Raw genomic sequence first — 27,952 nt, forward strand, 5'->3', positions numbered from 1 at the left:
AAAACTTGCTCTTAAAAGTATTGATAAAAGAGTCATTCAACAGATTGTTTATGCTTTACTGAAAGTAATTATCTGGGTCCAATACCCACAGGTGCTGTTCAAGTCTTTCCCAGGGGAATGGATCAAAATCACCTTCAGAAGCACTTTTCTTCAGTTATTTCAATGGCCTGAAATCATTAGTCTACAAAAACACTCTTTCAGCTACCATACCCTAAAAAGGCATCTTGAGGCACATATTCTGAATTTGCAGAGTAACTCTGCTACACCACATAAGAAAAGTACCACCAAATCAGACTAAGGGTCCTTCTAATACTCTGCTTATAGCAGCCCAAGGCAAGCACCTTTGCAAAAGGAGTAAGGACAACACAAACCTGTTCCCCAGCTCCCCCCCCACCACCGCAATGCTTTTCTAGCTACAGTAAGCTAATTTTCATGTCAGGTTAAATAAAAAGGATTCAAACAGATTATAAACTTTTGTATTTAAACTGCCAGGAATTTTAAGTATACAGTACTTGACATCTTGTAGAAAGATCTTATAGGAAATAAAACAGGCAAGGCTTCTCAGAATTCATATCCACATTCTCTTAGTTTATGTCTTCTTTTCCAGCTGCAATGCTTTGCCTTTTAAAGTTTATTTTATAGTCGTAAAACCAACAAGTCATCTTCAGTTCCATAAACTTTACTATAACCAGAAAAATGTGTAGGTTGCCATGGGAACAGAGAGGAGCTGCTGGGTCAGGATGCAGGGCACTCTTGTTCTGTCTGATCATTTGCATCAGAAGCTCAGCCATCTGTTATTAACTATCAACAGCCTCACTTGTTACAGCTGGTGCTCACCATTTAAGCTTGTAGAATGAATCTCCACACCTCAAGTCTTTTTAAAGAAGTCCTAACAAATGTGAAAATTCATCAGAGGACTTAGTTATCTTTCAGGCAGTATGGCTACTAGGTCTTAGCTTGTTGGTTGATATTATCCTTTCTTACTAAGGAGGAGGCATAAACTTGGCCAGAGAGCAACCTCTGGAAGTAGCAACTGTTCTCAGAGACATCATTTTTATCAGAACTACATCAGAAAGTAGATGATGTAGCTGTACTTCAAGACAGACTACATCCCTTCCATTTAAGCATATCCAACTATATATTACTTTCCCTAGTTCCATAGCATCTCTTGATCGTCTATAGCCAATCTTCTCAATATTGCAGAAGAAACTAGTTTAATAACTTTACTTCAGAAGATGAACAGTGTAAACTCAACTGCGTTACTAGCACAGAAACGATGCCTTTTATCCTCCAAGAGAATCTGAAATATATTCATCTACTAGCTGTATACATTCTTAAGAAAAAAGAAACCTTAGTTCTAATACTTCCAAACTTAGAACTGTGGAGTGGAAATTTTTTAGTTTATCTTGACTTCATTAACTTCATTCAAACCTATATTACCAAAAGCAAAAAATACTGACTCTGACTCTGTCCTAGGACAGTAGGCCATACTTGCTGCTTTTCACTCATGCTCTCAGAAGAAAGTGAGAAGCTATACACTGGCGAAAAGAGAACAACATAAGACCATTTTTCTTTTACTGTTCCTAAAGCTATTTCACGAAAGAGCAAGCAATTGGCCTTCAGCAGAAAGTAATCGTTTCAGTCATTTCATGAGGAAATAGCTGCATCTTGTATGCTAAAAGCATTCTGCTTACAGGTATGGCGAGTGAACAACGTTCAGGTCCCTGAACTGACGAAGCAGAGGAAAAAGAATTGAGAAATATTTGTCTCTGAATATGGAAAGAGATTTGCAGACTAATTCATACATCCAAATAACAAGACAGTATCTTCCAGGCCAGTCTTTCAATCAGATGACAAGCGCACCAACAATCTGTTACATGCACTAGCAATCTCAGTGCAGCAAGAACCAGTGCAAAGACAGCAGTGGATAAAATGCCTTCTCAGATTATATTAGGATGACAGATTTGGTAGATACAAGTAGACATGCACAGAATTGATATAATGCAATGGTTCAGAGACCCAAGCAACACTCTATCAAAACAAGAACCTAGACAGTTTCATTACTTCTGGTTTCAATGAGGAAGATGCAACTAAACAGCCTGGAAGCGTCTGAAAGGTTTTTCTTTCAGTATGTTCAGGAAAAGCACCCGTCACAGAAATTCAGAGTCACATGTGAAGGCTTGGTGAATTACGTTCAGGGCGGCTTTCTGACCATCAACCCACGTCAACTCCAGGGATTTGATTCGACTCCAAGAACCTATCCAAGCACTGATGGCATACCTAAGCCAAACTAACAATCATACTGGGGAAGACAGTTAAGCCCATTTGCTGTCTACATGCGAGGCACCTACTAACGCTGCTGGGCTGCTTTTTTTTTTTCCAGAATACCTGAAAAACAAGAAAGCGTGAGAAATAAAACAACAGTGCAAATGCACTGTTAATAATGAAACTTTTAAAGAATATTCACGAGGAGAAGAGAAAGAAACACTTAAGAACTTTATTTTAACAGACAACACATTAAACATTAGATATACAGTATGCAGGTTAAGTAGGGGGTGGTATACTCTTGGAACTTTATTGAAGTCATCATGTCAGTTAGAAACCACACCTACAGCTGGAAACATATGCACTGCTGCTACAAAAAGAACTAGCTATCAGGCTACTTTAAAAAAAAAAAGCACATAGTAAAAAGAAACATAAAACTCATTAAGAAATGTCCTCAGGTGAGGAATGTAGACTACAAATCCCATTATTTAATCTGAAATGAAGAAAAAACAAAACAAAAAAACCCACAGCAAGCTATTTTCATGATACATAGAATCTGACCTCTTCTACTGCAGTTTTTCCTGCTGCATTCATCTTCTCTTTATGCTTTCTTACCCCGTCTGGCAAGACTTTTTGATGTTATAACCTGTTCATTGTCATCTAAGTGGTGGGTAATTTATCTTGTGCAACTTTGTCAGAACATGTTTGACCACCCAAAATCCTCCTAGCTAGCAAGGCTACCTTCAGCAGGTTTATTTCACTATTTGCAATCCAGATTACTTAGAAGGTGCGGTGCAGGGAAAGAAATAAGGCTAGAAGACCAAAATAAGAGAGTGCACTGCTTCATCAGAAATGCAAGGAACTTGGAAAGAGCAGAGACGGAAATGATGATGGCAGAGTACCATGAAGCTCCTCCAGTAATTTTTCCCATTCTATTAGCCTGCACCTACCAGGCCTGCACTTCAGTGGTTAAACAGTTACCTGCAAAAGCAAAAAAGATACAAAAGAGACAATACATGCTTCTCATTTTCAATACTTCTTGGAGAACAGCCAGGACCGTAACACTGCTTCTAAACTTTAGTTAGGAGAATTATTGAGGACAGCACTACACCTCTCAAGCTGTGCAAAAAAATGCTCATTTTAAAAGGGACACCAAAACTTGCTACAGAATTATGGATACACAGAACAAGAGAAAGTTTTGGATAGTTTTAGAACAGGATTGTGTCACACACAGCACAGTTCCACTATTTCCTCTATGTAGTTCATTTTAAAAAGCTTTAATAGTCTTTTGGTATCCAAAAGAATAACATGTTACACAGGTTCAAAACTTAAATACTTAATAGAATTAGGGCCAAGAACCTAGTTTGTCTCCTCCACCCCTAATACACAATAATTTGCTACATAGAATCTACATAGCAGGCATTAAATTAACACATTTAAAAGTCTTACTATGTGCAATAATTATGAAATTTCATTTTGTCTTAACAATTCCTTGCTGCTTTTTAAAACAATGCTTCAGTGATCCACAACAGATATTCCCATACAAACCACGTAAGTGCACAAGTGGGATCATTCCTCCTCTTGTATCACGAGACGGAAATCTAAAGTCACAAAGCTCACTTAAGCTTGAGCTCTAGTACCTTTCAGACAAATACAAACAAGATCTACACTCAGAACGAGAATATATGTAATTACTTAATCTGAACAACATCTGCATTTTCAGGAAACTTCTTTGCATAAAAAGGAATAGATAATCTTCAATTCAGCATTTGAGTTCAGTATGTTATTTCAACAGCTTTATATATAGCATACAGTTGAGCAGCCAATAATAAACTAATTTAAAGTATATCTCTCTTCTGGTTGCCAAAAGCGCTGACGAATTTGCATCACCTTCATTTGCCCCAAGCCAAACAAACACTGGGAAAGGACTGATAATGCTTTTATGCATTTTATTTCTAGCAGAAATTAAAATACTGTAATAGTTTCCTCTGGCTGGAGGAAGGGGGGAAAAGAGAGAGAGAGACGAGACAGAGAGAAACTTGACCTACATTACAAAATACAGAAGAAACTCAGTTAAACTTAATGTGTTTTCAGGGGTGGGGAGTTTGTTTCGTTTTGTTTTTGTTCTTTGTTAAAGCAAGAATGAAAAGTCATGAAGTTACTAATAGTCATAGTTAGTGTAGCCACGTGTAGATTTGACACCTAACAAATGCCTCACTTTTAATGCTTAAAGACATCCCCCCTCATGACCCAGGCCATTTAATACTCTTGCCATAACAGAACACAACGAACGTGACCAAGAGCTTTAAGTTTCAGGCTGTCATTACTTTTTCCCCTTAAAGGCAGGCTGAAAAAAAAAAATCACGACAGTTTAACCTTTCCTACCGTCAGCAGACGCAACGAGCATATATTTAGAGTCTATTTTTAAGGAGCTAAGGGCAGATTAAGCGCAGCGCAGCTCTCGAGCCAGCCGAAGGGACGAGCGTTAGGAGGCACCACTTGCCAGGTCACCTGCGCAGAAACCGCCACCGGACATGGCCGCCCGGCCCCGGCGCGGGGGCGGGGGGGGCTGCCGCCACCGCCCGGCAGGGGCCTCCCGCCCTGCCCCGCCCGCCGACCGGCCGCCGCCGCCGCCTCCCGTTACGCACCTTCTCCGCGCAGCCCCGGGCCTCCGCTGTAGCCCATAGCGGGATCCGCGCGCCGCGGAGGCGGCCTCCTAGCCGCGCGCGGCCCGCGCCCGCCGCCGCCGCCGGCCGCCCGCCGCCCTCAGGGCCGCCCGCCCGGCCCCGGCGCCGGCGCCGCTCCCGCTGCGGGCCCCGGCCGCTGCCTGCCGCCCGGCCGCCGCGCCAGACATTTTCCACAAAGAGGCAGAGTAGGGGCGCGCATAGCAACAGCGCTCGGCGCCCATTGGCCGGCCCCGCCGCGGCCCCGCCCCCTCCCCGCCCCCCCTGCCGGGGAGCGCGGCGCGCACCGGCGCGGCGGGACAGGCCGTCACGGACACGCGTGTCCTCGCCGCCAGGCAGCGGCGGCTCGACGACCTCCTGCCGGCAGCGGGTTCAGGGCCGCGGGAGGGCGCGGGCTCCGCGGCGGAGCGCGGCCTGGCCGGGCCGGCACCGTGCGGTCCCGGCCGGTGCGCCGCGGCGCCATGAGGGCCCCTGCGGCCGGCATGCACAAGTAACCGGCAGTTGGGGACAGTTCCCGCACTGCTGTGGGGAAGACGCGGTGCAGCGTGGCAGGGCCCGCGAGGTGGCGGGTATTTACACCCACAGCGCCCGGCCCGGCCCACGCACGGCGGGCAGGCGAAGGCTGTCATCCCCGCGCTCGCTCTTCTGACTCACCGCATTTCTGTCGCTCTTAAACCTAGCTGATGGCCTTCCTACTCCAGGACACACTCTTTCCCCCCCCCCCCCCCCACCCGATTCCTCCTCAATTTTTCCACAGGTATTTTGGGGGGTAATTTATCAAGATATTTCAAGACAGTAGTCTCAAAACTGCATGCATTATTCTAGGTGCTGTCTAAACAACAAATGTTATCTACATTAAACAATTTCATCCAGTTTTTACATATCTACGATAACTAAAGTTAGATGATAGGCTATTGACCACAATATAACATAACCAGTATCTACGTATAAATATATATATGTATATATAAAAATCCTACCATGAGCTTAACCATGTCACAAAACAATTAGATGCCTTGAATCTCTCAGGAGAGTCCCGACCAAACTAGCCTCCACAACAACATCCAAAATTCAACAATAATCATTAATACATCCAAGATCATGGAAAACATGCTACTTATTTCACAGCATAATGATTTTTTCAACTCACGTTTTAGAGTAGTATCATTCAGCTGTGCTTGCCAGAAAACAGCCAAGATTTTAAAGAGGTCATTTCATCCAGAGCCTGGATGCCCTTTACCAGGTGGTCTCCTTAAAGATTTTAGATACAGAAAACGTCTTGCAGAAAAAAGTTATATGTAAAAAATACAATTTAACTAGTCATTGACATTCAAACAGTTTACTTTCCAAGTATTTTTCTTTCATGGAACATTTACTCCTGCAAAAATACATTAGCTTACACAGTTGTCTAAAAAAGCAATTTCAAGTTATTAAGCAACCATCTAGCCTTTCTGAAAAAAGTACTCAGCTGATTTTCTATCAATCAATTATTCAGTAGGGGGGTGTGCGTGGGAAGGAGCTAACAGTATTTAGCATGTTGGTAAAGTTTGTTTTAAAGCTTTGCTAATCACAATCATGCTTCTGCCACTTATTAGCAAATACACAACCCAGAGTCAATTCTCAAGTGGGACAGGCAGAGAGGATACTCAGGAGCCACCAGTTGTTTTTATGGGCTAGCTTACTGTGTTTTATCGAAGGGCAGTTGCCTGGAGATGACAGACTCGGTAAGACCAGTAACCTACACACTCACTGTTCATGCCCTGAACAGTCTGCCCACATGGACTACTAGAGTGCAACCACAAACGTCTTTTTCACACCTGATATTCTTCAGATACAATAAAAGTAGGACAGCATGTTGATACTGCAGCTTTTAGGACTGCCTTACTGTCCTAACCTAGCTGTAGATAGATAGGCAGAACTAAGCGCTGCTGATATATGGTTGGAAGACCATATTCCAGATATTAATGCATCTGGCCCACTAAAACAAGTATTTTCATTCCTAAACTTAGTAAGTAATACACAAAAATTGCTGTGAAGAATCCACTCATTTACCTGTTTGATTCACAAATTCCAGTAGAGAGAGAAGATACATATAACGTTATAGGATAACAGACCATCAATACTGTGACTAAGCATATGAGAAAGCAGTCGTATATAGAGGTATACATAGGATTTTATCCTAAGCTATGTATTCCACCATCACAAAGTGCCTGCACTTAAAATCCGAATAAATATCTTTGTAGTTTTAATACTGTATTTTAACCCACTTTTCTGCCACAAACAGGATAACACTTATTAAAATAAAAAGGTGGGGGCTTGAAAAGAATGAATTTTCTCCCAATACAATCTTTCAGTAGAAGTCTGATGCGCTTCACAAAGCAGGAAATCCAAATCGTGTGTGGTTTATTCCAGCATCAAGTCAACAACATATCAATGAAGTGCCGTTTGCACTGGCATAATTGGCACTCTCCCTATATTACAAAAAAAACATCAAATTTCAACCTTTGGAGGGCTGTGTCAAAGTGCAGGATGTCTGTTAAAGAGCTAGTTCAGAAAAACATTCTAGTTAAGATTCTAACTCTGCCTTACTCAGAAAAAAGCTCTATGTACAGATTAACCATAAGAATCTAAGCATAAGCGACTTCACAGCAACTTTTATGTCTACACGCTCTAACTGTAAAGATAGCCCAAGTTAAATAAACAGAAACACACTTCAACCAACATGTCCCTCACTTTAAACAATCATTTTTTGGTTAGGTAATTAATCTGCAGAATCCAAAGTCTTTTAAACTAAGAGCCTGTGAGGAGATGGTCCATAAAAGTTGAGGCCTTTGGGATTCTTTTCCCAACAAGAAGCACAGCAGTTTCGCTGCTTCCTGGCCCTTCCCAAACATACCACCACACCCCAACTCCCCTCCACTGCTTTGTCCCAACAACGCTGTCTGGAAAAAGCTGCTGCAGCTTTCCAAGTCCTGCACATAATACATATGAAAATACATATTTTTTTATTTTGCTTTATTACCAGTTGGATGTTAGCCCCCCTCATGCTGGTTACATGCATCACGCAACCCTTTGGTTAACGCAACTAGCTCTCCTGGCCTGCTCCTGGACCTTTGCCTTCTCCTCCTCCCTCTGACTCTCCAACCCTCCCTCACCCCCCAGCTTTTTTCATCTGATCCTCAGTTCCTCTCTTTGAGAGGAACAATGAAATGCATAGGCATAAAGTTACTCTTGGACATGTAATACCAAGTACACCCATGCACCCAGCCCCATTTCCCCCTGTCCCTCCTCAGTGCTTCACTCCTCAGAAAAAGCAGAGGTCAGATCTTGATGCCTGCAATACGCATTAGCACTAGTATGATGTACCATCCACAGTCCTCATCACTTCTGCATAGCTTTCTGCTTTATGATGTTTAAACACAAAAGTTTTATGAGTGAGAAAGGCTATATGTATATATCTATAGACCACCTAGAGAAGCTGGAAATGCCAGACACTAACAATTCAACCATGATTCTGAAAGCACAAAGTTGGTGCATTTCATCAGGAAGTTGGTCAAAATTTCATGCTAGTAGCTTAAATAAAGATAAATACAGCCACCTTATAAAAGTGTCCTAAAACATTTATGTAACTGAAGCCTCTTCATATATATTCCCAAAATGAAGACGGGGTGAAAATATACAATGCCTATCAAGCAAAGTTACTTCATCTTCTCTCTCCAGGGCATCCAAAATATTTTCTCACAGCATATCTTGTTAAATCAGTGAGGCTGTCAGTAGCAAACCACCAAAGGCAGTACAATAATGGCAAGTTACACCAACTTTAACGAATTGAATCACTCAGTCGAAGAAGCAGCAGATGTTTATTCCAAGTTTTAAAATGAATGCATTCAACCTTCTCACTTTGACCTTCTTCAACCTTCTACTAGCCATTTACCTGTAAGTGAACCTACCCTTCCCACCCTCTATTAAACCCTCCTGATCTTCATTTCCAAGTTTTTCTGGCATTATCAACTACTCCTGCTGTTTCACCATCATAAACCAGCTATTTGGTTTTACCCTTTCACCATCTAAAAGCATGCATATTTCTAAATTTGATGTAGTGGCATACATCAGAACAATTTTAAGATTTGTGCAGAATTACAATATAGCATCAGTTTTCAGATCAGGTTGTATTAAGTACCTTTAAGGAATTCTCCTTTAAGGAGATCAGCCCTCATGAAAGAAAAGGGGTCTTCCACACTTTGCTCGCATTTGTGTGGTGTAAGCAATTGTGCTGTCTGAACATCCTATATAATAAATGAGTACAGCTACTGGTGAATTTTGTCCAGCCCTCTTCTCCTCTTCCTAGTTCTCCAGATACTTTTGCTTAGGAATTAAGTTTTCCACATCTGGCCTCTCCACTGTAAACAACATTTCTTCAATCATTTGAAGAGCATGTGCTACAAAAGGAAGCTGCATTTCCCCTCAAAACAAAACAAAGCCATGCTTTTCATTAAGAGACTTCTGAAGTGGGAAACTTTGCATAGGAAACACGCTTAAAGATTTGTGCTTAAAGAATTATACAGAAGAGGAAAAAAAGGATTTATTTTGGAGAGGGGCGAATGTTGATATCAGTATTTTTGATATAACCATGCAATCCCAGTTCAGAGTGATCTTGACAGTTTTGTCCCTGTACAGTTCTTACTGGTATGAAAGTTCTCTTCCTATACTCTGCACCACTGGAATACTTACTAAAGCTCTTCTCTTCCTGGTGCATCTGTTCTCTTCCTTCAAGCCAACCTGCTTTGTTAAAATTAAAAGCTTGACAAAAAGCTGTAATAAAAAAGTCAATAGGATGTCTTACTGCAGCTGTATTTTAAATACTCATAGCTAACATATAAACAAAATGCACTTATGACTTTACAGAAAGTTGTCTAGAAGAAAAAAGCCAGCATGTCAAAAATGCACTCCTATGTCTATCACAGAGGTTACACCTTCAGCAAATAATTAACACAGACTTCTACTCAGACATTACCTTTTTAGCCCCTCCAGGGGGGCTAAACACCCCTGTAACATGGCTGTTACACCATAAATACTAGTATGCGCACAAAGCTTTCTACCAAACTTGCTAGCCTGCTTCAAGGTGTGAATCTGAACCACAGTTTGACTTGAATTGTTGGTCTGGTGCCCTTGGCAGAGAACCAAGAAGAACAATACCTGGTAGGGGAGAAGGACACTTCCCACTGCTCTGAACAGAGCGTGCTGACCACAGCAGGAGCTCTTGCTGCACTGCTCCTTCCCCTTACCCTAAAAAGGGATAGAGACTCACCACTGCTGGGACATCACCCCCACCACCTCCCAAGAGGTGCTGACTCTACTGAGGACATGGGCTGACCATCCTCAATTCTTCACTGAAGTTCTCTCTCTCTACCCTCCCCTCCCCCTGTTGTATCTAATGACAAGATGATACTTGCACAGTGTACTAAGAAAGAAGCTTAATTTATTGCAGCACATAGAAGTGTGAAACACGCCCTAGAAATCCTGAAGATTCATCAGTGGGCAAGAGGAATACTTGCACGCACAGCTCCTGTAAGAGGTTAAAGTAATGTCACCAGTCACCTGAGTTTCACTATTAAAGTTCACAATCTAAAATTGGCGTATTTATGGGACCGATACTGTTCCCAGGGATCTAAATGGAAAAATCCACTAACTTCTTTGGATACACAGCGTAAAACTGATTACATGTGCAACCAGAGATTCCTTATTTCAAAAAAGCCTCTTTATTTCAAAAAAATTTTTTTAATTCTATCTTAGAAGAAAGTCTGATTTTCTTCCCTAGGAAGAACAAACCCATATTTAAAAAAAAAAAAATTTCAAGGCTTTTGTTAGTGAAATGCATTGATCACTATTAAGATGAAAGCATAAACACCCAGGGGGTACTCTGTAGATACTGGGACAGACAGACTGGTTGCACCCCCCCCACACACAAAAAGAAAAGCGTTGGTCAAAAAAAATAAAGGTGTATAGGTGGGAAACTAAAGAACTCCCCTCAATGCTCTTAAAGACATAAGATTGTCCCACAGACTTTTCATTAAGATTATTTTGTTCCCCTTTATTTGTAATAAGGATTCTTACATTTAGAACACAAGTGAAAGTTTTGCTTACAATTCATTCCCCATGTGTTCATTTGCCTCTACTGATCCCTACATAGCTATCCTCTCTCTAAATTATCCCCAAGAATTTCTTAGTATCATCCCATTACATCTTTGTATTTTGAGTCAACGTAATTGTATAGTTATGTAGTAATACCATCTCAAATAGGAACTTTACATAGCTTTGGTCCCAAAGCTAACGTTAAAAGGCAGCATTCATTATCAAAAAGAACCAATTGGGCCCATTTAACAAGGATGGAAATATATGAAGACAAGTGAGCTAAGTGTAAACATTTGATTTGGTCAGAACAACACTGAATTGTTTAAAAAAAACAAAGCAGCTGGAGAATTTTCGTGAGTAACAATTCAATTATGTTGTCTATGAGTAGACTTTATAACTACCTCTTCTCCAATCTTAGTACCAAGTAATGCAGGCAGATCAAGAATAACTATTCTGCTGAGCCTGTGTGCATATAGCTGTATCCATCCCATCAAGCAAGCAGATGAGACAAGCAGAAAAAGGAACATGTAATAAATGTATAGTCTTCCAAAGTTCAACTCGCTACCCAGGCCTAAGAAGTACACTTACACATTTGCTTTCATACAAATTTATAGACAGCTGCTTACTTAAATACAAAGTTTTTATTTGCACTCAGGAGTACAAATGGGACCATGAAATTGTATATGCACTCCTAAAACATTCCACACTTGAAAACTAGCTTCTGTCTAAATATTAAATACAAATGACCTGCAAAGATACAAACTACACAATTTACTATCATCTTGAAAAAACAATGATGTGAGACACCTTTAAAAAAAAAACTTCAATTACCACATCAGGATGGAGAAAGTATTGTTAGCTGTAATTACAGTTAACCTACAAGATCTTATTGACTAAAAGAACAGCTAGTAACTGATACACTGCTATCTTAAACTTGTTGCTAATAGAATAAAAGGGTATGGCTATTTCACTACCGGCTAGCAGTTGCTATTTGTAGGCATTTGTCAAAATATTAAAGAAACATTTTGCAAATAACAAACTAGTTCATTATTTTAATAAATGTCATATAGCCGATTTGTCCTCTTCAGTTACTGTTGCCAAAGATGACTGCTAATTTTAACATGCAGAATTTCATTTGGCAGTAAACTCATATCCCTCATGAGAATTCATTTTTCTAAGAGTTAATATTTTAAAAAATATTTTCAAACTGACAGACCTCAACAATAATTTCTAAACTGTCCTTAACAACTGAAATCGAATCTAATCTGCTTCAGCACAAGAATCTGACCTGGCATGCCAAAGTTTGACTTCAATAAGTACAGAATACAGTCAGAAGGGTCAGTCACACACCTGAAAGCTAAGAAACTTCCACAGTCAAGTTTTTGTAGTAGGAATTTAATAGAAGGGCATATATTCCTGTGTTCTAGGGGCAAGGACGCTCTATTTTCAATTTAAAAACAAACAAACAAAGGCTTACATTCCCACTCTACTGTGTCTGTGTATTATGTGCTATTAGGACAAACCTGTTTTCCTGAAGATTAGGACTAGATGGCTTCATGACTTGCAAATGGAATCTGAGTGTAATAGCTTGGCCACCTGTCAGTATGCTTTTATCGTAAACATTTTGCATTTTTCTGTCTTTCTTTTAAATAAAAAGGCTTATTCTTTAAGAGCAATCTCAGTAGGAAAAGCACACAGATACACATCGTTTCCTCCCCTAAGCTATTAGTCCTCCCATCACTACCTGGATCTTCCCACACACGACAGAGCATTTTTGTTAGCAGCTTCCTACTGACACAGGAAGTAGCATCACCTTTACCTCATTATCACACAACCTGCATTTACCTGTGGCAGCTGAGCCAGAAGCATTGCTGAAACACTTGCAGAATGACAGCTTCACTAAGCAGGAAGTACCTTATTTCCAGCTTATTACTTTGTTTACTGTCCACATCATTCCACCACTGAAGAGTTTAAGTGTTACGTGACATTTCACCGAGAAGGGATTATAAAATTAAAGTTTCTGTATCACAGTGTAATAGGGAACACTAAAATACAACTCATCTTTCTCCAAAAGGTCTTTTCACTTCTTGATCTACATATTCTGTAACACATCACCTTTGCTAAATTTGTTTTTGAAGTAAGTCTTTCACTGAGTTAATATAGGGTATAAAATCAAGTCCTGTTTTTAAAATCAAGGACCTTATCCAGACCAGGATATCCACAATTCCAGAAGTTAAAAACACTAGTTCAGCTCATTTCCTTCAATCTGATGGCCCCTCATTCTTCCTCATACAGCTGAAAGAGGAAGAGCATTCAATCAACTTTTCAGCTTTATGAATCTCTCCTCCAGCCTTCCTCACAGATCCATTCAGAAATCCTTCAGGTATGTTTCCAGCATGAAGTAGCAAAATAGACTTCTGTTAAAACTGAAGAGTTAGCTATTTGCACACCAAATCACTAAATAAGGTGCAGGGAAGTCTCTTAACCCAGACTACAGAAGTACAGACTCAGAGGTACATATCTTGAGCTTTCCTTGGAAAGGATGCAGGAGAAGGAAAAGCAATCTTCAAACAGATTGTTCCTCTTGCAGACAAAAAGCCCTTTCTTAAAATTAGGATATCTCAAGGAGGGAATTAATGCTTCACAAAGTCAGAGGCAACTGGTTTTTGATGAATTTGTAAGTGAAAACATAGTAGCCTCTACACAGAGAAAATAGGGCAGAGGAACAAAGACAGACAATCAGAAAAAACAAAAGTAAGAAAAAACTAGGATAAGGTGATAAAAACTGTCCACATGCGTGTAAAGACAAACCAGGACAAATAAGCTTATCTTCCTCCTTTAAGTGGTTACTCACTGGGGGAGGGGGACAGTAAAGTTGAGCTATTTAGACTACAGTAAGACTTTGGATGTCTTGTAACATTCCCATAGTATACTATCACTACAATGTAGATTCAGCAAAACCACAGGCTTTTTTCCCCCCCTACTTGTGTACCAAATATACTGAAAGAGCACACACGCCATCCAAGTCTGGCAGAGTGCTATCACCGTGATATTATGCAATGTTTTCATTAACTCAGATGGTGAAACAGTATGTTTATACAGTTTATGGACAAGGCTGAACTGGAAGAGTTTGCAAGCACTCTGCTATGAATTGTCATCCTGCCTTCCAAACTCAATAAACTGGTAAAGCGATCAGAAGTCATTAGAACGAAGTTCAGTAGAAGTAAGAGCAAAGCTCTAAACTTGAGAAAGGAAATAAAGGTCCAAACACACAAAAGGAAGTAACAGACTAGGCAGCTACATGTACTGCAGAAACTAAATCCTGAGGATATCATGGATCAAAGCTAGGTAAGTCAATAAATTATTACTGCAGAAAGAAAAAAAAAATCCACAAAACAAAACTCACACTCCGGGAAATTTTTACAAGAGCACTGTATATGAGAAAGGGAGATGAACCATTCTTTTCATTGTCACCATTGAAGCTTCTGCTGAAGGAACGTGACACTATTCTGAGCTGCTTCAGCACTGTCTTCAAGAACCCCAGTGCAGAAAGGGTGAAGACAAGCAGCCCTCACTATTGTATCTACTGCATTGTCTAGAGCTGGTGTAGAAGTAGTTAGATGAACGTGTTTAGAGCCATAGCTGCCTTTCTACATTAACGCTCCAACTGACGGATAGGTCCAGAATGAAGCTCATGGGCAAGTCCTGTGAATCCCTGCTCGCTGTGCCTTTGCACTGCAAAGGAAGGAAGTCTACATTCTCACTTGCGCTTTCAAAGCCTTCACCCCTCATCCTCGCTTGCAGACTGGCTCTGCCAGTTTGCCTCGCAATGCTCCACATTTCATTTCCTCCATGCTGCTCTCCAATATTTAATGTCTACATTTTCAAGTTTTCCCTATTATAAAGGGAGGTAAGTTATCTCTGCCTCCCACAAGACTTTCTCCTTGTACTTATATTCATCCCTCTCACCTCCCTAAATGTAAATTTAAATTTAACCCCCCCCATTAAATAAGGGGTTGCAAATTTAGACCTCCTCTTTCTTCCCCTGTACTGCCCATCTTTGTTGGTGACGATGAAAATCTTATGTGGTAGTATGATAAAAGCTAAACTATACCTTGTCCCAATATGTCTGGGCATTATGATGTTGTTAAGTATAGTTTTAAGCTTAATTCTAATTATAAGAATAATATATCTCTGCTACAAATGGATTCTAATATCATTACTGAGGCGTACGAAAATCCCATTTTGAGTCTTTTAAAGTCTGTTTCCTCACGCTTTACTTGTGTGCTGATCTGCAGACTTCTCAAGATTTAAGGTCTGTGGAGAAGGTGTAGAAAAGTGAAGACTGTGGCAAGCTGAGCAGTCTGCTTCACCTCTGTCCTTTGCTATTAATTTGCAACGATTGGAAGCAGGTGACTGCACACTTGACTGCTTGTATCCTGTCGTGCAGCTGCTATGCAGAAAGCAGCACATGCAAACATTTGCATGATTCGTGCCTCCTAAAAGCGTCTGTGGGCCGCATGTGGCATTTAGGCAGCACTTTCACAACCCCCTTTGTGCGTGGTATTACTCTATTACACTAGCACACAGTTAGGCTAGAGGCATTTACAAAAACGGCTGTGAATATTCTCCAGTTTTTGTCAAGGTCAACGATTGACTTAAAGATTCTTTTGTTAGATAGCTTAAAAGAATTAAGTCACTACTTCTGAAAGGTGTCACCCAGTTTATGACAGTAAAATGTACTGTAATATCAATATATTAACTGGTGGCTTTCAAGAAAACAAAGCAAAAAAAAAAAACCAAACACAGAAACAACCCTAATAACTTGCTTGCTTTATAGATTTGCCCCTCTCCACACCAGATTGGTTTAAAAAGGCATATGATCACTTCTTATACAAGAACAGCTTTAAAAAAAGCTGCCAATATTCTAATTTTTTCTCTCTACAGACAAAAAAAGACAAAGGTCATACAGAGCATTTGAATTGCTAGAGCAGAGTATTTTAAAGCTGCAGATATTGACTTGGGTTCTATCTGATTATTCTGAAATTTTATTTCACCTTGACAGCAGACAGTTTTCAAACTTCAATGTCTGATCTTAAAAACTAAAGATATTCTAGAAATAACCTGCTTTGCAGCAGTCAATCCAGGCGAAGGTTTCTTAGGTATAAGCAATTAAGAAACCAGCAACACATAACAGAGTGCCTATGTCAAATCTCTAGCACTCAAGTCACATTAATTTATGCATAAAATTGCAATCAGCTCTGTACTACATATGTGCTATTGCCACAGCAGCATATAATGCATTTATACCTTACAGCATATACACATATAGAACCCATCCAAGAGTGGTCATTTATGCAGTGCCTCTATCAGCAAACACGTCATTAACAAACCTAATTAAGACAAGTATGTCATGTAAGTGTTGGCATTTTTTAAGACATTGATATTTAAGCTATATTAAAGCGTTTCTCAAAACACTGAAGTGATTACAGAACAAAAAGAAGGTTTTTATAACTCAAAGCAACCAGGTAAACAATAGCATCATCAAAAGCTTTAAGAAATCCAAATACCGAAGCAAGGGTTCTTTTTTTAAAAAATAACGCCCCAAATTCCACGAGGAGCATTCAGAAGCTTTACTATTAAAAAAAAAAATCTTGTTTTAACAGGAATCAATAATCACTGATCATGCGGTTCAAAATAGCAGTCATGACATATTTTCAACTCTAGGGGCATCAGCAGCTGTTGCTGCACTGCAAAAAAGCTGAAGTGTTATAAACATATACGTAGACAGCCGACTTTTATTTTTCTGCGAAACCTGGTATTGGTAACCAAGATAGGATCAGTAACGAAACGATCGTGAAAAGTTAGTATTTCAGCATGCTTCTTACGATACATCTCCTTTGCAACTGGAGCAGATTAAAAAAAAATACGCTCAGGTTTAAGTTACGGTTATTTTCAGGGTGTTTTGCGGCTACACTTAGATATTTTTATACCTAGGCTGACACCGTATATAGACGCCCGATTTATCTTTGCCAGACTCCCGCTTCAGTACCGCAGTCCCGTGCGAAAAGGCTGCCCGCATCCCACATACCAACTGCACCATTTGCCAGAGCAAAAGGAGTTTGCCTCAGCGCTCGCCTCTCCTCCCTCCGCCGGGGCGAGACACTGCAGCGGCAGGCGGAGGCAGAGCACCGCACGGGCGACCCTCTTCAGACCAGCCCTTGGCAGCGGCGGCGTTTCCTCAGCTGAACCCTGCTACCTGTGTTCTCGCCCATCCCCCAGACTACACAGCGCAGGACAAGGAAACGGACTAATAATACCCAAACAAAACACCAGGCTACTTCCAATTCTAGACCCAAACAACAACCAAAAAAAAAAAAAAGAGAGAGAGAGAGAGAAAGAGAAATCTTAATAAGTTGTTTACCTCGTTCTGGCTTCATTTTCTCTGTCTGCTTCTTCAGAGAGCTCTGAAACAAGCTTATATGATTTTTTTGTTCTTCTCAGGAAGACTCACTGACGCTGCCTCCAGCTAGTTTTTTTGTTAGTTTGTTTTGGTGTACAAACAAGGAAACGAGCCCCAGCCCCGCTCCCCGGGGCTCGCAGGCTCCCGCTGCTAGCAGCGAGGCCTCCTGGCACCCATCGCGGCGGCGGCCGGCGAGCCCGGGCGCAGCCGCTTGCCAATGTGTCCTTCCTTGACACAGCGCCCGAGCAGCTCTATTTATAACCTGCCGGGGAAAAAAATCCCACAACAACAAACCCAAACTCCCCCCCCTTCCCCCCCACAGCTCTAACAGCCTCTGAGTCACCGCAGCCCCGGGCGGCCTCCGCTCCCCCCTTACCTGCGCCACAGCGGGCGGAGAAGGGACCGCCACCCCCCAGCGCCCCCTCCCCACCACCACGGCTCACAGCGCGGGCCGGAGCCCCCCGGGCCTCCCCGCCGCCCCCCGCAGACCCCCGCGGCCGCCGGGCCCGGCCAACGGCCCGCCGGGGCCCCGCGCCGCGGCTCCCTCACGGGCTCATGCTGCGCTACGCGGGGGAGGGGGGGGGTTCCCGGGGCGGCACTGCGGGGCGCGGCCCCCTCCCGAGCGCGGCCCCCTCCGCCGCTTCACCCCAAACACACAGTCTCCTCCTCCCGCCGCCGCCGCAGAGCGGTGTTTTCCATGGCTGCCTCCTGCCCTTCCTCCTCCTCCTCCTCGCTGCTGACTGACTAGCTCCCCTCCTCTCCGCCCGGCACGGCACGGCTCTGCCTCTCGCCGAGCGGGTCACACACATCACACCCCGGCGCCGGGCACGGCCGGGAGGGGGCGCGGGGCGCGGCGGGGCCCGCTCCGCCCGGCTGCTCCGCCCACGGCCCGGCGCGGAGCAGCTGCCGGCCGGCCGGCACCGCCAACGGCGCCGCCGCCTCCCCGGCCCGGGCCGCCGCCGCGGACACCGCTCCGCGCTCATCCCCCGGGGCGGCGCGGCCGCGCCTCGCCTCGCCGGTCAGCGCAGCGCCCGCCCCACGTGGCGCGGCCGCAGCCAATGGCCGCCCCGCGCTTCCGGCCGGGGCGGAACCCGGTTGTCATGGCAACGCAGCCCCGCTCGGCCCGGGCCGGCCGCCTGCAGCGGGCCAGCCGGCGGCCCCGGCCCCGGCCCCACACACCGGCCTCGGCCCCACGCACCAGCCTCGGTCCCTGCCCCGGCTCGGCCCCGGCCCCACACACCGGCCGGGGCCGGACTCGCACCGCCCCCCTTCCCGCTGCCCTCGGCCGCTCGGCGGGCTCCCCTGTCCGCGCAGCCACGCACCTGCCTGCGCTCTCGCACCCTGCGGTTCCGCACAGCGAGGCCCGCGCTGAGGATGTGGGCGTATATATGGGTGTCTGCATGGGTGTCTACGTGGGTGCTTCCGTAGCGATAGCTCGCGGAGTCCGCTCAGGCCGCGGCCCTAAGAAGTGTGAATGGCTGCAATGGCTGCACGGGCTCGAGGACGTGGCCTCGGCCGGCAGCTGCGGCCGCCCGGGCGCCGGCGAGGGGCTGCGAGCGAGCGAGCGAGCGCGCCACCCGGCCGCCTCGCGCCACCACCCGCGCGACCTGGCTGTGCTCGGCCCTGGCTTCACGCTGGCAGCTGCCAGAGAAACAAGGGAGTCAGCTGTGCTGCCGCTCTGCAACACAACTGCCTGAGTCCAGCAGAAACCGCCAAGGGAAAGCCCAAGAGACACCCCTGCTGCTCTACGGAGGCCTGGGTCGGAAAGGCGGTGGGGTAACGCAGGCCTCGCTGGCTTCATCGTGGTCCTGTAGCCCGGGTACGCGCAGACACATCCCCACCGCCAGCGTGACCGGCCGTTACACTGGCAATGCCACTGCTATTACTGTTTACCAGCGCGTCCATCTCCTGGGCTGAGCCCTACGGGGCAACGCTCCCCCCCTAGGGCAGCGTTTATAAGTGTGGACCTCTGCGTCCTTTCTGCAGAGAAACATGGCGCCGGCTGTTGGGTCGTCTCCCCATCCTACTCCAGCGCTTCCGAGGACGGTCCTCCCAGGTGTGCACCCACCTCAGACCCCCGGAGCCAGCCTCCTGCGCCTCACAGCTGGCTGAGCAGCCACCGAAAACATCACAAAGAGCTTAAAATGCCAGAGCAACTCAATTTGACATCCTCTGGCATACATAAACTGCACCTATTCCCCTTTCTGGTGTCAGAAGATGCACGTCTTTATACTGGGAGGGCACTCTGGAGAACAGAGGTCCAGTAAACATGTCCCTGATGTCAGCCATACCCAGCAGTACACCGACAGGTGGGAGGATATCACGCGCAGGGCTTTGATATGACACTCCTAAGTACCTGACTGTCCCTCCTGCTGCTGTGTGACTGCTGTAGGCTTGTTTGGTAATTACAGATTTCAGAGCTCTGTGCCGGATGCAATATAATTGCAAATGTGGCAATCTAGGATTATAAAAGGAGGAATTTGAGCAGTAAATAGTGTTGCAGTACGTCTATGTGAAGTTCAGCATGACTACATGCAGCGTGATTCAGCCACCTGTCAGATCCTCCTACTGGTGGTACTCCTCTTAATGAAAAGTCACATCCTTTAGGCCACCAATTGCTGTTAAGACATTGCAAATCAGTATGTAGCTTGTTCTAATATTGGTTTTACAATCAAAACCAAATCTTTCTTTCTACAGTTTAAATACAACTGTAACTATTTAACTGTTATGCTTCACATAGTAATGTTTAATGTTTTTTAAAGCCTTAATCTCAGTTTGGTACATTAAAAAAAAAAAAGACATCAGACACAAATAGGCCCAACTTCCCAGAAAATGCTTTCTCAAGGCACTTTTTCCACAATGGTTTATTCTTAATTAGTGATCCAAATCATAAGGCAGTTTCCAGTTACTTCACAGTTCCTCTCAAGAGTGCAAGCCAGCAAGAAGCGTAGGTGCCAGCCTGAAAACCTTTTAACACTGAACAAAAAAAGAATAAAAGAAAAAGAAAAGAAAAAGAGGGAGAAAAAGAGAAAGTTCTAGGGCATATGAGAAGAGTAAGCCAGGTTTGACGTGTCCGAGTCTACATGGCTGTGTAGAAGATTTCAGGGTCAGCTTTTCCTCCTATTGAGTCGATCCATTTCTGGACCCATTTCTGGACCTAGCAAGCAATGGAATGGGATATTATAGGCTTCAGGTCCTGCTTCACTTCAAAACAAAGGAGAAAGTATGCTTCACTTTTAACCACATAGACATATAACAGATCTAAAAAAAGCCCAAACAGACTAGAAAACTGAGAATGATCAGAGAGATCTAATTATACAACATAATTCATGTATAATATTAATGATAGCATAATAAGGATGAACATCCCTCCAGAAATGGCAGGCTCAGTTTGGCTAAGTTGACTGAAAATGGCTTGAACTCATAGCTTCACTCCCAGTCAGCTACTGAACAATGAACCCTGCACAAATACACAGAGAAAACACAACATAAGAGGATTCAATTGTGAGCATTTGCAAACACGTATTTGGGAATCCTTTGAGAACAAAAGGACAGTACTGAAGTGCATTTCTGACCTGAGAAACTGTACATGAAGTTAAAACATCTGAAAAATGCATGGCTGAGTTGTGCATCGCACAAAAGCAGGATTAGCCTAGAAACACTAGCAGAACTTGACCCTCCCACCATCAAGTCCAAGCCAACACAAGCGCTTACAGAGCTGAGTTTCCTATCCGCTTGTCTCATGGTTGATTAACTTTGGTATCTATGCAGGTGTGACCTTAAGCTGCAGCTTTTGCACTGTTATAGTGTCTCTCACACACGCAGCCTGTGATGTTTAAAAGTGCGAGTTTCTGTGGCAGCCTCTTTCTAAGTGCAAATATCGATACAGCCTCTCTACTGGGGTCTTTTCACAAAATTTGTCGGAGCTTTGTTCTCTTAAGAACACTATCCATAGGTCACGCTTGGCTGGAACTGGCCACTGGATTTACAAAATCACTAGTTGGGGCAGCATGACAGCATTATCACATAGGCCTTGTTCCTATGGAAATGAAGTTTTACAAAATAGTTTCTTTGAGATAAATATATGGCTGCGTTTTCTTTCAGAGCTTTGGCACTTCATGCATTTAGCATGATCTGTGCAACGTGGAACAAAGAGTATTTTAGGCTACATCCCTAGGTGTCTTCTATGCGTTAATTGTCAAAGAAGTGATGTCTGATGCAGCAGATCAAGATTCCTATGATTCCTGGGGACAATTACTGCCTGTCAAGTGACATGGCACAACTGCTTTGGCATGGCTACCTTTGTGGTATAAAGCCACCATGCTTATGAAAATATTACAGCCAAAGGATGAAGTAAGACAATCTGAAATAGAATAGGAAATACAACATACAATGAAACACAATTGAAATGCGCTAAAAGAGCCCTACAAAGTGCCAGCTGTAATGTAAGTGTCGCCAGTAGCAATCACTTTGGAAAAAGCATTCAAATAGAAATGAGTTTTGTGTTTGTAGGCATTTATTAATCCATAAGAACATAAAAGCCAGCTGTTACTCAAACTGAGGAAATTATAAACCAATAAAATTAAAATATTAATATGGTCTGAATGTTCCGTTTTAGTGGTTATCACCATTTTGGGTTTTGTTTTTAATTCATCAATATACACAGATAAATGGATCTAGTTGAATGGGAGACCCCTATTTGTCATAATTCTTTCAAGATATCTACAAGCACAATAACAAGGATAGTTTTAAAAAAATCGTCCTTGTCTCCTCCATGTGTCTGCTTTCCTTTGTGTTGTGGCCACTGGCTTCCCCCTCCAGTGCTTCTGGGTAATATGTTTTAGCCCCATTCATCTTTAGCAGCTGGATTTAAATATTTTGTAGTAGCATCAACGTAATAGGATTAAAATACGCGTTGGAAATGCCCAAACTACATTTCCCATCCTTATAATTATAATTTTTAAGTCACATGCTTCATGAGGTCCTGCAGAGATACCTGGTTGGCGTTAAGGCAGCATATCCAGCGCTGGGGAGAGCCGATGGCTCTCCTGCTCTGGGCTCATCGCCAGCTGGACAGCAGTTCCCCCAGCACAGCTCTCAGGTCTCACCAGCCTAATCCAGAACAGCCTCGAGGTACCTCTCAGCTACATTTGGGGCTTGTCTCAGGATCAAAGGGAGAAGAAAACAAATTCATCGCAGCTTTTTATTTTGACTCCCCAAACACAGATCAGCATGTCAGCAAGTCTGGCAAAATGGGCTATATTCATATAACACAATACACTATGCTATGAAAACTCTGTGTACTGGTTATATTCCAATAGGGTTATACCTAGGGATAGGAAATAAAAATCTTCAACCCAGGATCTGTAATGTTAGCCCATAACAGTATTTGGGCATTTAAATAAAAATGGTCTGATTTTCTAAGGAAAAAATCACCTCCAGCTCCCATCGACTTCAGCAGGATATGTCAATCCACAGCATTTCTGAAAACCAGGCCACCTCTGTTCAGGTACCTAATTATGGAATTAAGAACCTAATTTTAGATACTTATGTTCGAAAATTTGGGCCTGTGGGCTTGATTCTCCATTTATTACATCAGCTCTCCCTGCTATAAACACTTCAAGTCAGTAGACTTACTTCCACAGGAAACCTGTTTCACCACTGGAAAATCAGGCTCTATGACAGAGGGGAAACAATAATATTTTGTTTGGTTTCTTAGGAAAAACACAAATCATGGTGCAGGCGCTAAATATTTTGAAGAGAGTAAACAAATATAACAAGTGTAAGTCAACAGGTGGTCTTGTGTGGTTGCTAACACCCCAGTGTTTGCTAACGTACAAGGATTTACCTTTTCATACAGCTCTTACCAAAAGCCTCCAGTTTCACTACTATTTGGTCCTTTTAAAGACAAGATATCTAGTTATTATCATGTTCTCACCCCCTAAACTCACTTTTTGGAACTAGTAAAACAGCATCGGATTTTTTTTCCCCCAGGTGCTCTCAAATTTCTTTATTTTCTGAGTAGTACTTTCTCACTGGACACACAGCCAACGCTGTTGAAAGGGAACTGTGAAAGCAGCAGCGCGGGAAATCGGGCTCCTCACGCAAGGAAAGAGCATGCTCCTTGCCAGAAACGATCTCCTGTGCGCGATACTCTGCTGCTTGACCGTACGGGGTCACGTTCGGGGGATTCCCTTAGCTGGAAGCAACCAGCTGCCTGTCCTGCGCAGCTCCTGCACAGCCCCGGTCATCGGCAACGCTTGTGCCCGCGCCAATCGTGGCAGCAGTCGCGGACGGTGGCACCTTGCAGGATGGGACCTCTCTACTGCTGTTCTGGAGGCCTTCTTTTTGCCGACGGAAAGTAAGTCCTTTCATGGGTTTCCATAATTCACTTTGGAAACAGTAACTCACATAATCGCTTCTCTGTTGACACAAACCTCAAATGATGTTTCATAAACAGCGTGCGCTTCTCGAGTAACTACGCTGGGATGCATAACTGGATACCAGCTCAGAAAGAGACTACTGCTGTCTCATTAAAAGCGGTGATTGGCGGTAATGGAATTATAGAAGTGTCAAGGTAAAGATATGTAAAGATTCTGCTTTATATAAAGAATAAAACCTGTTCTATATAAGTGTTAATCTAGGAGGATAATTACTCAGTAAGTCTGCAACAATTACCCTTCATTGCATCAGCACTTGACTAATCATGCAGTAATACAGTAGAAAAGTAAACGATCAGAAATTAATGATTTATTCACAAGTAGAAAGAGAGGGAAATTCTTCTCTTACATAGAAGGATCTTTCTTTGACTGCAATGTTCATTTTAGACCGGAAACACAGCATTTTCCTTCAATGTTTTTCAAAGGGATTGCAAGTTCACTGATGAACACTAAAAAAAAAAAAAATACAGGGAAATATATCAGAAAATATATAGGTTTCCATGTTAAAATTAAAGCTTTTGTAGCAAGAGCCACCCCTAACATTCCCTGAACAGAAGCTACAGAATTTTGGCAAGAGAAACAAGATGTCACCAACAGCGAAAGCGTTTTAGGGAAAGTAGAAATGCAGGAACTGTTTGCAGTCTAGGTCCTCTCTTGCCACTCGGCATTATCAGTTTACTTTTGAGCAGGTACATCCAGAAGCCATGCATCAGCTACTCATTTCAGCGATCCCGCAAGAAGCCAAACACCCCATCCATGTAACTGCAGTGGCCAGGGAGCACACATGCCACTTTCAAGGCAGTGTTTGGAATTTCGCAGCGCTGGGTTTGCTATCGCCAGTGGCTTGATCTGTCTTGTAGTAATTCCCACATGCCGTTTTGCACAAGCGACTGCACAAAACCAATTGTTGGTGCAACTCCATGAGCGAGGCGTTCACAAAGTTCAGCTGTCGATGCCTCCGCCAGCTGCGTTTGCCTTCCCTCTCCTGCTCCCGGGCCCAGCAGCACCGCTCCCCCGTCACGGTCTGTCACTGTCCCCAAAAAAGCCCCAGGCAGCTGCTCCCGGCTCGGGCAGCCCTCGCAGCAACACGGGGCTCACGTCACGCCGTTTGCCCTCTCACTACGGGCTCCTCGCCTGGAGCTTGCACCGCCCCAACCTTTTTGACAGGCTTTTCTCCCCTGCTTTCTGAAGACTCCTCACTGTGTGTATCCCCTTTCAGGCAGGCCTGAGCTCAGCTGGGCACGTCCTCGCCACGTGATCACCCGTTTGGCAGAAAGGCCCAGCAGTCAGGGAGCCCCCTGACTCTGAAGGGCGGCCTCCTCGCCCCTCGGCAACATGCTGAAGAGCTACTATAGCTACCCTGCGGGGAGCGTGTGGAAACCACAGAGGACTTTCCACAGCCACTGTAAATGAAAAGGGTAATTCCTTTTTAGAGAGACGCGATCACCTTGCTAGAACAAGCCCGGCCTACAGTTCCACCCAGGCTAAATTAACTCCATAACTCCTACCGGACTTACAAGAGAGCAGGGCAGGAAAACAGCACGTTGTTAAATACAGGGCAATATTTAATGTAGCCACGTGCGTGGTTTACAAGAGAAGCTGCATATCATTTACTGAAGCGGTCAGTGAGCTGGGTTTATTAGGTAAATACCAGAGTCATTGCAAAACTGCCATGGCCTTGTTCTAAAAGTTTTTAGTGGCATATTACTAAATGTTAATAGTAAAGACTGAATACAAAGAGCACTGAACAGGAAGGGCCGCACACAGATAGAGTCATCTGAACTGATTTTTCAATAGAGAAATATGAAAATCGCAGATTCAAGTGGCACTACTTCCCAAGGTTTTTTTGGTTTGTTTTTAAATGAAAATATAGCTCTAAAATTCCACTCATTAGCTGCTCTTAAGACCTGTGTAATTGTATAATCTGTAGTGAAGAACATGCTTGGCTCCCTGGCCGACACAGTTGGTGATATCACCCTTATGGGCCCAGTTGCACTCTCCATATAAACCAAAATTCACGGATAAAAACCAAGCCCAAGTGCAATGTTTGCAAACTTTAATGTAGCTAAGCAAAAACAATTAATCTTTTCAGGTATCTTGTGCAGGCATAATGGCAACCACAGAAAAAAAAAAAAAAGACTATTAAACACTGAAAGGCCTCATTCTACTTTACTACATAAAAAAAAAAAAAATATATATATATATAGGTGTCTGGCAAGTGTCCTCAATGGTGAAATCCTTGGCCCACATACAAAGGTCAACTGCTTTGTACAGGAGAGCTAGGATTTCAACTCCGGCTATATTGGGTTCTGCTTTCTCTGCTACATTCACATGGGCTACACTAGTTGAATTAAAACTTTAATTCTTAAAGTTGATTTATTCTCATGTTGTATAACATTATTTGAGGCGAAAGGAAGTTGACATTTATTCAAGGATCTCAAAGGCATGAAATGCCATACGGGTACTGAAAAATTAAAATTGCAGTAAATGATTAAGTTGCTCACTTTCATATACCAATTAAAACATGAAGATGAAAAAGGTCCTAGTGTATATGTTTTGGCCCACTTTAGGAGCAAAGTAAATCTTTACTTAATTAGGGTATGTATTTTTTTAAACTAGCAATACAGTTAGAATATTGTAGCTGTATGTTTGCTTATATTACTTTTGGCTCCTTCAGAATTTCTTCTCGGTTAATTTATTTTTCCTTTAAGTTGTTTAACCGGGTCTCTTTCTTTGCACAAAACATTGGCGACTTCTCTGCCTCAAAAACACAGGCCCCGATTGTTCTCTGCTTACACCAGCACAAATCAGCAGTGCTCCCACTGCAGTCTATACAATTACATCGATGTAAAGACGTCAGAGAGCAAGCAATCAAAGCCCTTGTTTCAAAGTTAGTTTTAGTAAAAGAACCCAACTAAATAAATAAATAAAAAGATGAGCACAGAACACATTTGTTTTCCTTCTCAACTGAAATGTCAAATAAGTGCTCTAATCCTGGCATCAGATCTGTGTGGGATTTGCACACATGGATCACATTGCAAGAGCAGGGCCTTAGTCACAAATGATCACGATAAGCGTCCATTTCCTTAATCTGATTTGAAGAAAGGGGGAGGGTTTTCCCGTGTTTGTTCACTGTCATTGAAACTACTTTTTTCCACTGTCTAGAGCCAATAACAAACTGTCATCAACTATTAGCAAGAAAGTTCCAGCAAGAAATACACGCTGCATGTAGAGCCATTCCTCAGCTTTGCTTCATCAAGCCAACCACTACGCACATTTAACGCTTTCAAATCTTTTCCTGTTTGACCAATAAAAGAAACTTTGTACCAAGACTTACTTTTTTCCCCTCCCTCCTTTTTGTCTGTAGAAAGATGCCTTGCTGGTGAGAGGTAGCGAGCGGTGAGCCAGGGGAGGGGATGCGTTTGCAGAGCCCCAGGCTGCAGCACCCTTGGACTGCTCCAGCTCGCAGCAGGTGCCTTCGGACCCCCCAGGCAGCCTCAGCTTGTCAGGACACAAGCCGTGCAAAGTCGGTTTTCTGCAGCTTCCTCTATAGCTCCAACTGATATAGCACTGACCTTTAAACCCTGCCTTCTGCATTTGCCTCCATTATGTTTAAAAAGCTGGGTCCTCATTGCAATGCCCTAACTATGGCCGTCTGCAGCCGGATGCGTAGCCCGTGTTCAGCCCTCGTGCAGCCGCCCACGGCCGCTCGTGCCCTGGGGTGCCTCCGACGCAGCGGCGAATCCCACCGCTCGCCTTGGGCCACACAACAATTCATTGCTCCCGGCCCTTCACGTTTCCCCGTCTCCTCCTGCAGCGTTCCCACTTGGACGAGGTGTGCGGTTTTTGTCGCCTTGCAGGACCAGCGGTTTTGATCATGGGCTATCCCACCCACGCCACAGCTCTCCCAAAACTTCCTCCAGCCCCAGTTCTAGGCAATCGCCTGCCACTGCCTCCACAGCACCCGT

The 27,952-nt window shown here is 43.7% G+C and overlaps 2 protein-coding genes across 5 annotated transcripts in view; both read right to left on the reverse strand.

The window, feature by feature from the left end:
• The window catches only part of ATOSA (atos homolog A), a 44,108-nt gene extending 25,757 nt beyond the window's left edge, over positions 1-18,351 (reverse strand). Inside the window, exons 1-2 of one of the 3 annotated variants that reach the window (XM_068958889.1) lie at positions 18,202-18,351; positions 17,506-17,548 (exon numbers count right to left, since the gene is read on the reverse strand). In XM_068958889.1, coding sequence (XP_068814990.1) covers positions 17,506-17,548; positions 18,202-18,243 — 85 coding nt within the window. In that variant the 5' untranslated portion in view covers positions 18,244-18,351. Of the gene's footprint in view, positions 1-4,913; positions 4,998-17,505; positions 17,920-18,201 lie in introns of those variants that run through there. The other 2 variants (XM_068958892.1, XM_068958891.1) reach the window with 2 other exon arrangements.
• Positions 18,352-20,368: 2,017 nt separating this feature from the next.
• The window catches only part of ONECUT1 (one cut homeobox 1), a 47,661-nt gene continuing 40,077 nt past the window's right edge, over positions 20,369-27,952 (reverse strand). The window contains exon 2 of one of the 2 annotated variants that reach the window (XM_068958613.1): positions 20,369-24,433. In XM_068958613.1, the coding sequence (XP_068814714.1) occupies positions 24,363-24,433 (71 nt within the window). In that variant the 3' untranslated portion in view covers positions 20,369-24,362. The remainder of the gene's footprint in view (positions 24,434-27,952) is intronic. The other variant, XR_011143752.1, reaches the window with a different exon arrangement.

The sequence above is a fragment of the Struthio camelus genome, chromosome 12 (genome assembly GCF_040807025.1).
Source record: "Struthio camelus isolate bStrCam1 chromosome 12, bStrCam1.hap1, whole genome shotgun sequence".
NCBI classification, from domain to species: domain Eukaryota; kingdom Metazoa; phylum Chordata; class Aves; order Struthioniformes; family Struthionidae; genus Struthio; species Struthio camelus.